Source organism: Macaca fascicularis, chromosome 1, assembly GCF_037993035.2.
Source record: "Macaca fascicularis isolate 582-1 chromosome 1, T2T-MFA8v1.1".
In the NCBI taxonomy this organism is placed as follows: Eukaryota; Metazoa; Chordata; class Mammalia; order Primates; family Cercopithecidae; genus Macaca; species Macaca fascicularis.
Genome location: NC_088375.1, coordinates 82397564 through 82412151, shown reverse-complemented (window position 1 = coordinate 82412151; position 14588 = coordinate 82397564). Strand labels below are relative to the sequence as shown.

Here is a 14588-nt window from a genome sequence, read left to right as displayed (position 1 = left end):
TAGCACTGTTTTCAAAAGAAGCACAATTTACTCCTCTTAAAGGGAGCCCATGAGGAGGTATCCACTATGCTTTGGGCTCTTCATATTGTATTCTCAAGAGCACAGAGCAATTTGTTATGTGTCTGATTATTATTTGCACCACTCAATTAGTCAATACATACAATCAGATTAATCAGGAGATAGTAGAAACCTGTGAAAAAGAAACAGGAAAGGAAAAGGTTTTCAAAAGGGCAGAAGGAAGTAAAAGAACTGATTAGGAATCACTAAGCAATTATTTCCAGTCCTTTCCCTCCAATGACGCCTTTTTTACTTCAAGAAATGTTAGGGTTCTGGTTAAAGATGGAAGACAACACACTCAGCCTTCAATCTCTTCAAAAAAACCATCAAAACCACAAAAAGACTTGGGTAAAGTCTAAATCCCCAGAACAAAGTGAAAAGGACAAAGACAAGAGCAACATGGTGTGAAAGGCAAATAAAATTTCAGGACCCCAAATTCACTATGCCAAAAGGAAAAATTAAGTTTGGAAGCCAAGTCACAAAAAACAAACAAAACAATTGCATTTTCTTTTGTTCCTAAACTGATAGCCACAGATAGAGGCCATATGTCTCCACCAGGGGCCTCCCTCACCCTGACAATGTAAATTAACAACTTATCCTCATGGTATGGGACAAGAGGAGACTAGAGATTGTCCCCACCTACCCCAAGATGAATGCATATTTGACTGCTTCCTCTACTCCATGTTTATCTTATGTAAAGTGCAGATTCATTAAGCACAAGGTGAATACATAACTAACTGTTCTCTCTACCCCTCCTTTTTTTTTTTTTTTTTTTTTTTGAGACAGAGTCTCGCTCTGTCATCAGGCTGTGGCCACTGCAACCTCTGACTCCCTGGTTCAAGTGATTCTCCTGCCTCAGTCTCCCAAGTAGCTAGGATTATAGGCATGCGCTACCATGCCCGGCTAATTTTTGTATTTTTAGTAGAGACAGGGTTCACCATGTTAGCCAGGATAGTCTCGATCTCCTGACCTCATGATTCACCCACCCTGGGCTCCCGAAGTGCTGGGATTACAGGCGTGAGCCACCGCATCTGGCCTATCCCTCCTTTCGTGTGTAACATATGGATTCACAAGAATGCGACCTTCTTTTTTTGCTTTGTTCTTTCCCCTCTTGCCCACTTTTCCCCTTTAAATATTGAAGCCCTCCAAATCCTCTTCAGAAAAAGTACAGGCTACAGATCCTACCGTGGCTTATGTCTCCTTTTCCCAGGCATGTCTTCAACCTTGGCAAAATAAACCTCTACATTGATGGAGGCCTGTGTCAGATACTTTTTGGTTTATAATGGTAATGGAAAACTGGAAAGCAGATGGATGAGTGGCTGGATCACTGACTTAGAAGGCTGAATCCTAAACCAGCCCAGGTACCTTTAGGAGTAGGGATGAAAGTGGGGTCCAAATACAAGGGGTCTGACTCAAATCTATTTAAGATACAGTTAGATACCTCCCAGCCCGTCATTCCCTCAGCGCTTGGCTGAAGACTAGATGTTTACTCTCTTATTGGGGTAAAATGTCAGGATTCTAGGCGCAGCTGAGGGTAGGGATAGCATATTAAAAACATGAGCAAGGAATCTGTTGAAGATTTACAGACTGATTTTGAGACACTCCCCCGCAACACGCACCCCAGGCTTATGTTTATTTACTCTGTCTTAGTCCGTTTGTGTTGCTAGAAAGGAATACCTGAGGCTGGGTATAAAGAAAAAAAAAGGAGGGTCTTATTTGACTCACAATTCTGCTGGCTGGAAGACTGGACATCTGGTGAGAGCCTCACGCTGCTTCCAATCATGGCAAATGGCAAACGGGAGCTGGTCTATGCAGAGCTCATGTGGCCAGAGAGGAAGGAAGAGGGAGTGGGGGAAAGGTGCCAGGCTGTTTTTAACAACCAGCTCTCTTAGGAACTAACAGAGCAAGAACTCACTCGTTACCATGAGGACAACACCAATCCCTTCCTGAGGGATCCACCCTCATGACCCATACATCTCCCATTAGACTCCACCTCCAGCACTAGTGATCAAATTTCAGCATGAGGTTTGTAGGGGTCAAATATCTAAACCATAGTACACTCAGTTCCTAGACATTGTCAGCCAGACTTTTACCCTCTAGATGGAACACTGGAAGAGCCTTCCTTGCAGAATCAGATCCAATACAAATGACCTAGAGATATTGACATAGAGAGATTTGTCAAAGAAGTTCTTCAGCCAGTCCAGCCTAGTAAAGCCCACATTTGACGTCACACCCAACACGCTCAGAGTTTCCAATGGACTCCATGGAGACACCACTCAAATACAAAGGGCATAGACTCATTGGGGCATTTGAGGAAAACCTTTACAATGAAAGACAGAGGCCAAAATCAGTAAGCAGAAAACAGCAACTTGGAGGAAACAGAGCTTATGAAAATATAAAAAGGAACCTCAAAAATGGCGTTGACAAGATGACTATCCCAAGGGCAAGAAGTTAAAATGGAAGAAATCACTCAGAAATAAAGCCAAAGGCAGAGATGGAAAATAGAGAAAAAAAAATAAGAAAACAAAAACACGATCAGTTCAGGAGGTCCAATATCTGAACAAAAAATTTCAATAGAGTTGTTCTCTACTCTCTACATGAAAAAGAAGAAATCGACAAAGAAATAATTGAGATATCCCAGGATGGAAAATATGTTTCCAGATTGAAAGGGCCCTCTGAACTCTCACCACAACAGATGAAAATACAAAAATACTCTGTGAAACTTTAGACAACTAAAGAGAAAATCCTACAAGCTTTCAGAAAGAGGAGAAAGAGAGAGAAGGGAGTTTCAACAAAAGTATAACGAATCAGAAAAGACACTGAATTTCTTAGCAGCAACATTGGAAACTAGAAGGTAATGAGGCAGAGAAAGTGTTTTCTAATCCAAAATTTTATACAGTCAAACTGTAATTAAGTGTGTAGGCAGAATAAAGACATTTTTAGATATGCAAGATCTCAAAACACTTCTCATGCAACCTTTATCAGGGAGATACTAGGTACTAGTACCTCCACCAAATAATAGTACCAGTCGCCAAAATGAGACTCACTAAGAAAGAGAAAGACAATGGATACGGGACACAGGGGATCAAAAACAAGGGAGCAAAGGGAATTTCTAGGATAATGGTGAAAGAAACCCTTAAGATGGCAGCTGTGCAGTAGGCATAGAGCATAACTAGCCCAGCCTGGATCAAGTCAGAAGGTGCTGGAATCATCAAGAAGACGAAATTGTTGGAAATACCTAATGCGTTTAAGTACTGAAGACAGATTTATATCTTGGGAGCAAGTTAGGGGAATAAATTAGTAGTAAGCACAAAGAGAGCTAATCACCAAACAGAAAAGGCAAATGTTTTACTTTTTATTTTACCAGTTGGAATAGCTTTTTGTTGTCATCATTGTTGTTGTCTTTATTTTTTAAATTTTTATTTCAATAGTTTTGGGGGAAGAGGTGGTATTTGGGTACATGGAAAAGTTCTTTAGTGGTGATTTCTGAGACTTTGGTCCACCCTTCATCCAAGCAGTGTACACTGTACCCAATATGCAGTCTTTTATCCTTCACCTCCCTGCCACCGTTCCCTGTAAGCTTCTGCTTATAAGTGAGAACATAGGATGTTTGATTTTCCATTCCTGAGTTACTTCACTTAGAATAATAGTCTCCAACTCCATCCAGGTTGCTTTGAATGCCATTATTTTGTTCCTTTTTATGGCTAAGTAGTATTTCATGGTATATGTATTTCATATGCATACACTACATTTTCTTTATCCATTTGTTGGTTGATGAGTATTTAGGCTGGTTCCACATTTTTACAATTGTGAATTATGCTGCTATAAACCTGCACGTGCAAGTGTCTTTTTCATATAATGACTTATTTTCCTCTGTGTAGATATCCAGTAGTGGGATTGCTGGATCAAACAATAGTTCTATAATACTTTTAGCTCTTTAAAAAATCTCCATACTGTTTTCCGTAGTGGTTGTACTAGTTTACATTCCCACCAGCAGTATAAAAGTGTTCCCCTTTCACCACATCCATGCCAATATCTGTTGTTGTGTTTTGTTTTTTTTTGTTTTGTTTTGTTTTTTTTTTGAGACGGAGTCTGGCTCTGTCACCCAGGCTGGAGTGCAGTGGCGCGATCTCGGCTCACTGCAAGCTCCGCCTCCCGGGTTTACGCCGTTCTCCTGCCTCAGCCTCCCGAGTAGCTGGGACTACAGGCACCCGCCACCTCGCCCGGCTAGTTTTTTGTATTTTTTAGTAGAGACGGGGTTTCACCGTGTTAGCCAGGATGGTCTCGATCTCCTGACCTCGTGATCCGCCCGTCTCGGCCTCCCAAAGTGCTGGGATTACAGGCTTGAGCCACCGTGCCTGGCCTGTTGTTGTGTTTTTTTAAATCATGGCCATTCTTGCAGCAGTAAGGTGGTTTTGCATTGTGATTTTGATTTGCATTTCCCTGATAATTAGAGATGCTGAGCATTTTTTCATGTTGGACATTAGTATATATATACATTTTTTTTTATAATTGTCTATTCATGTCCTTTGCCCACTTTTTGATGGCATTAATTGGTTTTTTCTTGCTGATTTGTTTGAGTTCCTTGTAGATTCTGGATATTAGTCCTTTCTCAGATGCACAGTTTGTGAATATTTTCTCCCACTCTGTTAGTTGTCTGTTTACTCTGTTGATTATTTCTTTTGCTGCGCAGCAACTTTCTAGTTTAATTAGGTCCCATCTATTTATCTTTGTTTTTATTGCATTTGCTTTTGGGTTCATAAAGTCCTTGCCTAAGCCAATGTCTAGAAGAGTTTTTCCAGTACTGTCATAAAGAATTTTTGTGACTTTGGGTATTATATTTAAGTCTCTATCCATCTTAAGTTGATTTTTGTGTAAGGTAAGAAATGAGGATACAGTTTCATTCTTCTACATGTGGCTTGCCAATTATCCCAGCACTATTTGTTGAATAGGGTGTACTTTGTCCCACTTTATATTTTTGTTTTGCTGAAGATCAGTTGGCTGTATTTGGCTTTATTTCTGGGTTCTCTTTTCTATTCCATTGGTCTACATGCCCATTTTTACACCAGTACCATGTTGTTTCAGTAACAATAGCTTTGTAGGATAGTTTGAAGTCAGGTAATGTGTGATGCCTCTAGATTTGTTTTTGGGTTTTGTGGGGTTTATTTGCTTGCTTACTTACTCTTGCTTTCACTATGTGGGCTCTAGAAAAGGCAAATATTACCTTCAGAAAAAACAAAAGGCTTTACAGGAAAGAAATAGTAATCATAGTATACTAAATGGCTCAGTTGTGAATAGCACCTACATAGGTCATAAGAATGCAAACACTGAATGTTAACTAACCACATGTGAAAGTGAAGTGTATAAAGAAAACTGAAACCCTCTCTTCCTTAGTGGGAAATAAGTAGATTATTCCTACTATAAAAAAAAGTCAAGAAAGAGCAAGATAAGGTTGTTATTTAGAGATATGTAGGTAAATTCCAAAAAAGTATAAGTACTTCTGAAGGGCAGGAAATGGAGGGCAAACTTGGGAATGGAAGGGGAACTCCCATCAAGCTCTTCACTTTTACTATTTGACTCTTTAAACTATGTAGATATATAACTTTTTTTTTAAAGAAACTATTTTTAAAGTAAAAAGAAAGTTTATGGATATCCCCATGTATATTGACTGTCTCTTAGCTGAGAAAGAACATGATAAAAGCCACACTTTAAAATATATTTGAACTTCCTTACTCAGAGAAGCATTTACATACATTAGAAAAATAGTAGATTCACGTAAGTACAAAACACATAATTGATTCATGCCTAAGCAGTGCTCAGTATGTGTATGGATTTCCTCTCCCTATAAGGTTTAGTAATTAAGAGACTTAACCTACCTAAACCTCAGTTTACCATAAATGTTACCAAGAATGGATGCAGTTGTTCATCTGCTCTTTGGATGCTGTGAGATCCATATCTTTTTAAAGTTCCCTTTTATATGTACTAGCTTGAGTAGGTATCTAACTGTTGCACCCAAACATGCCCTGAGAAAAATAGTGAAGATATACACACTACTCAAAGTTGTCCAGTTGGCAAGTGATAGAGACATCATTTGAAACTAGTACAAAGGCTATTCTACTTTGCTACACATTTATAGATCTTCATAATTTTTCTTCAGTGACTGTTTTTTTTTTTTCCCACAAAAAGCACTTTTTATTTGAGACAAAGAGAAGTCTTACTGAAAGGATTACATTTCCAAGCAGTCAAAACTCAACTGTTAGTGGCACTATTTTGGCCCAGTAGATTCTGCTTCTCTTTGGTCAGAAAAGGGTATTCAGGTTGTACTTTCCCCAGCTGGGCAAAAAGAAGGGCAAAGCAAAGCTACTCTATTTACAGGGCTCTTCAGATCCAACATTAAGATAGACACACCCTCGCTGGCCACTCTACAGGTTGCTGTCCCACTGCTGAGTGACACTGGCCATACTATCTTTGCAAGGAAAACAAAATGAGGCAGGAAACACAGTATAGGTCACTTGGGGACAAGCAGGCATCCACAGCTTCAAAAATCCTCATGGAAGGGGTAATCGTTGTGGGAGGCACAGCCCACCAAGGCACAGACCCTCCCATTTCTGTTGTAGCTGAATAAGGTGGTCATATCCTGGCTGTTCAGTTTAAAGTCGAAGACCTTAAAGTTCTCAGCAATGTGTTCTGGTGTCACAGACTTGGGGATCACCACCAAGTTCCTCTACGTGGGGAACCAGATCAGAACCTGGGCTGTAGTTTTATTATGCTTGGCTGTGATTTCCTTGATCCTGGGATCCTCCAGGAGGGAAGGATCCGCAGGCTTGGCCCAGGGCCTGTCAGAAGAGCTGAGGGGGCTGTAGGCGGTCACCATGATGCCTTTGGACTGACAGTACTGGATTAACTTCTCCTGAGTGAGGTACAGGTGGCACTCAGTCTGGTTAACCACCTACTTATACTTTAAGTCAGGCTTGTTTAAGATCCTCTCAACCTGGAGATGGATGAAGTTGAAGATGCCAATAGCTTTCATCAGCCCTTCATCTACTAGCTCTTCCATGCCCACCCATGTGTCCAGAATGTTGGTGTCACTGGGAACCACATTACCTGACTGATCCAATGGGAAAGTTCCTTCCCAGACTTGAAGCTTGCTGGCCAACGAATATGGTAGAGGTCCAGGTAGTCCAGCTTCAGGTCAATGAGCATCTTCTGGAAGGCTCCTTTCAACAGGCCCTTCTCATGGTACGCTCGCCACAGCTTGTTGACGATGAAGAGCTCCTCATGTTTCACTACCTGCTCCCTGAGCTTCTCCTGAATGGCCACTCCCACCTCAGTCTTATTCTGGTACACGTGGGCACAGTCGATGTGGCAGTACCCAACGTCAACGGCCACCTTCACAGCCTCAGTTACCTGGCCCGGAGGAGACTTCCAGGTGCCTAGCCCCAGGATGGCCATCTTGGTGCCGTTGTTGAGCATGAAGTGGCTGACCGTGGCTGCTGCACTCTCCAGACCTCCGCATGCACCTCAGTGACTCTTTAGGTAACTTAATAATATTAAAATAGTTATGTCTTTAAGAATGCCTGGTCTAATCAACAATGAAATACTTACTGTGACAGTGGAGCCACTTAATAGATTTGGATTTGCAAAGCCAGTAGGTGGGAGGTTGCTTATTTTCTAATAGGTACTTGACATGAAGCAGTGGGTGCTTTTATTATGGCTACAGGGACCTACCTGATTTTCCCAGCTATGGATAGGTAGAGAGACTGAGGTAGCATATAGTCTAGTCTACATGCGTTTTATATATAAATATACTATTAAAATGTCAAAAATAAACTATATATTTTCTAATTAGAACATATAAAAAAATTGACTCATATGTGTAATCCCAACACCTTGGGAGGCTGAGGTGGGAGGATCCTTGAGCCCAGGAGTTCAAGACCAGTGTGGGCAACACTGTGAGACCCTGTCTATATAAATATATAATGCTTTTTAAAAAATAAACATATGAAAAAGGGAAATACCATTTACAAAAAAAAAAAAAGTAAGGAACTATAAACATCTACATGCAAGTGAATTACCTTCCTGGTTAATAAGACCTCACTTGCAGCTACCTCTCCTTTACCTTTTTATCACACATTTCCTACCCTGGGAAAAGGTAGGGAGACTACTCCCTTCACAAAGGAAACATGGAAAAAAGACAAACAGCTCCCTAAGAATTAGTTTCTCATGCTTGAGTTCTGATATGGGGTGTTATATTTTCACACAAAAAGCCCTGCTGAATTCCTCACAAATTAACTCTGGGTTAATTTGCTGAACTACTATTACCTAGTTCCACTTAATCTCATTCTAGTTTTCCTTATTCTGCCTTAGAAAAGGACTTTTCTTGGACTCCCTCATACTGATAAGCTAAGTGTCAATAACTTCCAGCCTTATGAAGATCTCTGAGCACACTGCCTAAATTCCAGCTTAGAGTTCCACAGCAAAGGCAGGGGCTGAGCTCGGCTTTTCCTCTATGTCTAGTCAGACCCATTTTCAGCCATCTCCAAAAAAAGGCTGTACCTTGCAGCTTGTATTTTAATTACACACTTCCTATATACTCTCTTCCTAAAGGAAGATTGAATGAAAATAGAGAATAGACAAGCAATAAAGAAAATCAACAAAACCAAAAGTTGGTTCTTTGAAAAGATCAACAAAATTAACAAATCTTTGATGAGACTGACTAAAAAATCAAGAGAAAAGACTCAAGTTACTAAAATACAAAACGATGCTGGGAACATTACTACTGATATTACAGAAATAAAGAGGATTACAAGACAGTATTATGAACAATTGTATGTCAACAATTTTGATTATTGATTCAATCTACTTAATAGTTATAGGTCTAGTAAAATTTTCCATTTCTTTATTAGTCAGTTTTGCTAGATTATGTGTTTCTAGGAATTGTTCATTTCATCCAGGTTATTCGACGTGTTGCACTCCAGTCTAGGCAGCAGGGCCAGACCCTGTCTCAAAAACAACAACTACAACAAAAAAACAACTTAGAAATAAATTTAACGAAGGAAGCAAAAGACTTGTACACTGAAAACTATGAAACACTGCTGGAAGGTAAAATAAATGAAAAGACATCCTTTGTTCATGGATTGGCAGACTTAACATTGTTAAGATGACAAGACTACCCAAAGTAATCTACAGCTTCAATACAATCGCTATTAAAATCCCAACAGCATTTTTTGGGGCAGAAATATTAAAAAAAAAAAAAAAAAACCAACAACCCTATCCTAAAATTCATCAAGGGATCAATCTCCAATAATCCTCTAACAGGATTGCTGTACAGATTCAATTAGATCAGGGGTTTAGTGAATTCTTTTTTTTTTTTTTTTCCTTGAGATGGGGTTTCACTCTGTCACCCAGGCTGAAGTGCAACAGCATGATCTCAGCTCACTGCAACCTCCACCTCCCAGATTCAAGAGATTATCATCCCTCACCCTCCCGAATAGCTGGAACTACAGGCGTGCACCACCTTGCCCAGCTAAGTTTTGTATTTTTAGTAGAGACAGGGTTTCACCATGTTGACTAGGCTGGTCTCAAACTCCTGACCTCAGGTGATTCACCCGTCTCCACCTCCCAAAGTGCTGGGATTACAGGCATGAACCACCACACTGGGCTGTGAATTCTTATAATTGTATGTTGCCTTGGCATCCATTTTAAATATAAGTTGGACTTCCTCATACCAGAAGTAGAGTTTAGTTGCCTTTGACACAATTTCTAGTTCTCCACCTCCTCCTAGTTCTGTAGTGTGGTTGATCCAGATGTCTGCCTTATACAACAACTTCCTGGTGATCACCTGCCTACAAGACAACTAGATGCAACCTATTTGACTTGCCTGGCTGACCCCCACATCTTGCATTGTCTGTGCAGATACGCTGCAGTGACCACCTCTCAGTCACAGCATGGCCCCATGGAACTCATGCTTGCTTGCTTTAAACCCACCAGTTAGAACTCCCTGTGGAAAACCTGCTTGGGCAAACCCCTGGACACCAAAAAGGGCTTTGGCCCTCAGGTCCTCTCTCACCCTCTCTCTTTTGCTTTCTACCCTCTGGTTGCCCCTGCAGGTCCCAGTCAGTGCCCCTCTTCCTGTCGGACCTGCTTGGGGTTTTTTTTGTTGGTTTGTTTTTGAGATGGAGTCTCACTCTGTCATCCAGGCTGGAATGTAGTGGTGCGATCTCGCCTCACTGCAATTTCCGCCTCCTAGGTTCAAGCGATTCTCATGCCTCAGCTTCCCAAGTAGCTGGGATTACAGGTGCCCAGCACCATGCCCGGCTGATTTTTTGTATTTTTAGTAGAGACAGGGTTTCATCATGTTGGCCAGGCTGGTCTTGAACTCCTGACCTCAAGTGATCCATCCACCTCAGCCTCCCAAAGTGCTAGGATTACAGGCGTGAGCCACCATGCCTGTCCCCTGCTGGTTTTATGATACCCTCTTCTCTCTGCAATCTTTAAGTAATTAAAAAACTGTTTCGGTTATTTTATGTGTCTTGCTATGCCACCTCCTCTGTGTCTCACCTGGCTGCCATACCTGATTCTAGCTCTCCTCAGGGCAGGGCTCTCCTAGAGAGTGACAATCTTGCATTAGGGCCACTCTCAAAAGAGAGACCTCAAAACCCAATGAGAAGAAAACACAACAAGGGGTTTTGGGGGAATTTGATGGGTTAACCCAAAGTTTACAGAGAAGTGCAAGGGACCAAGAATAGCCAAGATACACTCAAAGGAAAATAAGACAAGAGGCCTTGCCCTATCAAGTATCAAGAATTATTAAAAAGCTCTAGTAATTAAGATAGTGGAGGCACAGAGGTATACTGAACAATGAAATAGAATAGGTTCCAGAAACAGACCCATATGTATATGTGCATTTATGACAAAGCTGCCGTTGCTCACAGTGTGGAAATTCATGGTGCTGAGTACTGAGTATTCACACAGGAAAAAAGAGAAAAAGAAAAAGAAATATGATCCTATTTCTATTGGATCTATCCTATTGAAAACAAACATCAATTCCACATAGACTGTAGGCCTAAATGTGAAAGGCAAAACTATAAAACTTTTAGAAGATAATATAGGCAATGTGATTATAACATTCAGTAAGAAAGATTGCATACAAAGTTGTTGTATAAATAGTTTATACAAAAAATATAAACTATAAAGGAAATGTTTGATAAGTTTGGCTAAGCTAAAATTAGAACATATGTTCACCAAAAGAAACTGTTAGAGAATTTAAAAAACAATTAAACAAGAGGTGCTGGAGAGGATGTGGAGAAATAGGAACAGTTTTATACTGTTGGTGGAACTGTAAACTAGGTCAACCATTGTGGAAGACAGTGTGGCAATTCTTCAAGGATCTAGAACTAGAAATACCATTTGACCCAGTCATCCCATTACTGGGGATATACCCAAAGGATTATAAATCATGCTGCTATAAAGACACAGGCACATGTATGTTTATTGTGGCACTATTCACAATAGCAAAGACTTGGAACCAACCCAAATGTCCATCAAAGACTGGAGTAAGAAAATGTGGCACATATACACCATGGAATACTATGCAGCCATAAAAAAGGATGAGTTTGTGTCCTTTGTAGGGACATGGATGCAGCTGGAAACCATCATTCTCAGCAAACTATCGCAAGAACAGAAAACCAAATACCGCATGTTCTCACTCATAGGTGGGAATTGAACAATGAGATCACTTGGACACAGGAAGGGGAACATCACACACCGGGTCCTATTGTGGGGAGGGGGTAGGGGGAAGGGATAGCATTAGGAGATATACCTAATATAAATGACGAGTTAATGGGTGCAGCACACCAACATGCACATGTATACATATGTAACAAACCTGCACGTTGTGCACATGTACCCTAGAACTTAACGTATAATAAAAGAAAAATGGAGAAGCTATTTGTTGCAATATATAAATGTGGTAGTATCTAAAATACACAAAAAAGTCATATAAATCTATAAAGAAAAGAAATCTTAACAGAAAAAGATAGGTGCAACCATAAAAAAGAACAAGATTATGTCCTTTGTGGCAACATGGACGCAGCTGGAGGCCATTTTCCTAAGCAAATTAACACAGGAACAGAAAACGGAATATCACATGTTCTCACTTATAAGTGGGAGCTAAACATTGGGTACATGGGGACACAAAGGTGGCAACAACAGACACTGGGGACTGCTAGAGGTGGGAGCGGAGGGAAGGATTGAAAAACTATCAGGCACTAAGCTCACTACGTGGGTGACAGGATCGATTGTACCCCAAACTGCAGCATCACATAATATACCCATGGAACAAACCTGCACATGTACCCCTTGAATCTAAAATAGAAATTGAAATTATTTAAAAAATCATTAAGGTTGGCAAGACTTTCTCTCTTTAGAGTAGAAGAAACATAAGTATCCATATCCATATGAAAATATGCTTGGCCAGGTGCAGTGGCTCACGCCTGTAATCCCAGCACTTTGGGAGGCTGAGGTAGGTGGATCACCTGAGGTTGGAAGTTCGAGACCAGCTTGGCTAACATGGTGAAACCCTGTGTCTACTAAAACTACAAAAATTAGCCCAGCATGGTGGTGGGTGCCTGTAATCCCAGCTACTCTGGAGGCTGAGGCAAGAGAATCTCTGGAACCCAGGAGGTGGAGGTTGCAGTGAGCCAAGATCTTGCCATTGCACTCCAGCCTGGGCAATAGAGACTGTCGGAAAAAAAAAGAAAGAAAATATTCTCAACCTCATTCACAATCAGAAAAAAGAACAAACCACAGTAAGATACTATTTCATACCTACCAGACTGGCAAAACTTGAAAAGTCTGACAAAATCAGGTGTTGGCTATGATGGAAAAACCAGAGCACTCACACTGTTGGTGAGAGTGTCAATTGGCACAACCACTTGAAAAAGAATTAGAAATAATCTAGAGGAAGGCCATCTTATTCTCAATATACATTTTAATACCCAATCCACTCCCGACATTAGAAAAAGCTCCAAAAATTAGATTCCGACCCTCAAACCTCACAACAGGACTTAATTAACCTCGCCTTCAAGGTGTACTGTAATAGAGTAGAGGCAGCCAAGTAGCAATGTATTTCTGAGTTGCAATTCCTTGCCTCCACTGTGAAACAAACCCCAGCCACATCTCCAGCAGACAAGAACTTCCAAACACCTGAACCGCAGCTGCCAGGGGTTCCTCCAGAACCTCCTCCCCCAGGAGCTAGCTACAAGTGCTGGAAATCTGGCCACTGGGCCAAGGAGTGCCCACAGCCTGGGATTCCTCCTAAGCCATGTCCCATCTGTGTGGGACCCCATTGAAAATTGGACTGTCCAGCTCCACCCAGCGCCACTCCCAGAGCCCCTTCAACTCTGGCCCAAGGCTCTCTGACTCCTTCCCAGATCTTCTCGGCTTAGTGACTGAAGACTGACGCTGCCCAATCGCCTCGGAAGCCCCCTGGACCATCACAGACGCTTCAGGTAACTCTCACAGTGGAGGGTAAGTCCGTTCCCTTCTTAACCAATATGGAAGCTACCAACTCCACATTACCTTCTTTTCAAGGGCCTGTTTCCTTTGCCTTCATAACTGTTGTGGGTATTGACGCCCAGGCTTCCAAACCTCTTAAAACTCCCCAACTCTGGTGCCAACTTGGACAACATTCTTTTATACACTCCTTTCTAGTTATTCCCACCTGCCCAGCTCCCTTATTAGGTCTAGACATTTTAACTAAATTATCTGCTTCCCTGACTATTCCTGGGCTACAGCCACACCTCATTGCTGCCTTTTCCCCCAGTTCAAAGCCTCCTTCACATCCTCCCCTTGTATCTCCCCACCTTAACCCACAAGTATGGGATACCTCTACTCCCTCCTTGGTGACCAATCATGCACCCCTTATCATCCCATTAAAACCTAATCACCCTTATCCTGCTCAATGCCAACATCCCATCCCACAGCACACTTTAAAAGGATTAAAGGCTGTTATCACTCGCCTGTTACAGCATGGGCTTCCAAAACCTATTAACTCTCCTTACAATTCCCCCATTTTACCTGTCCTGAAACCAGACAAGCCTTACAGGTTAATTCAGGATCTACACCTTTTCAACCGAATTGTTTTGCCTAACCACTCCATGGTGCCAAACCCATATACTCTCCCATCCTCAATACTTCCCTCCACAACCCATTATTCTGTTCTGGATCTCAAACATGCTTTCTTTACTATTCCTTTGCACCCTTCATCCCAGCCTCTCTTCGCTTTCACTTGGACTGACCCTGACACCCATCAGGCTCAGCAAATTACCTGGGCTGTACTGCCACAAGGCTTCGTGGTCAGCCCCCATTACTTCAGTCAGGCCCAAATTTCTTCCTCATGTTACCTATCTCGGCATAATTCTTCATGAAAACACATGTGCTCTCCCTGCTGATCGTGTGCGACTGATCTCTCAAACCCCAACATCTTCTACCAAACAACAACTCCTTTCCTTCCTAGGCATGGTTGGATA

At 41.5% G+C, this 14588-nt stretch overlaps 1 protein-coding gene and 1 pseudogene across 7 annotated transcripts in view; both read right to left on the bottom strand.

Moving 5' to 3' along the window:
* CNIH3 (cornichon family AMPA receptor auxiliary protein 3) overlaps positions 1–14588 on the bottom strand; it is a 373524-nt gene that overhangs the window by 214617 nt on the left and 144319 nt on the right. For 2 of the 7 annotated variants that reach the window (XM_074037284.1, XM_045397719.3), the window contains exon 1: positions 1783–1850. The exons of the other annotated variants lie outside the window; for them this stretch is intronic. Coding sequence is in view for 1 of the 2 variants with exons in the window: in XM_045397719.3 (XP_045253654.1) it covers positions 1783–1809 (27 nt within the window). In the remaining variant the exon portion in view is untranslated. Of the gene's footprint in view, positions 1–1782; positions 1851–14588 lie in introns of those variants that run through there. 7 annotated transcript variants of the gene reach the window in all.
* On the bottom strand, positions 6572–7530 carry LOC107129743 (aldo-keto reductase family 1 member B1 pseudogene; annotated as a pseudogene).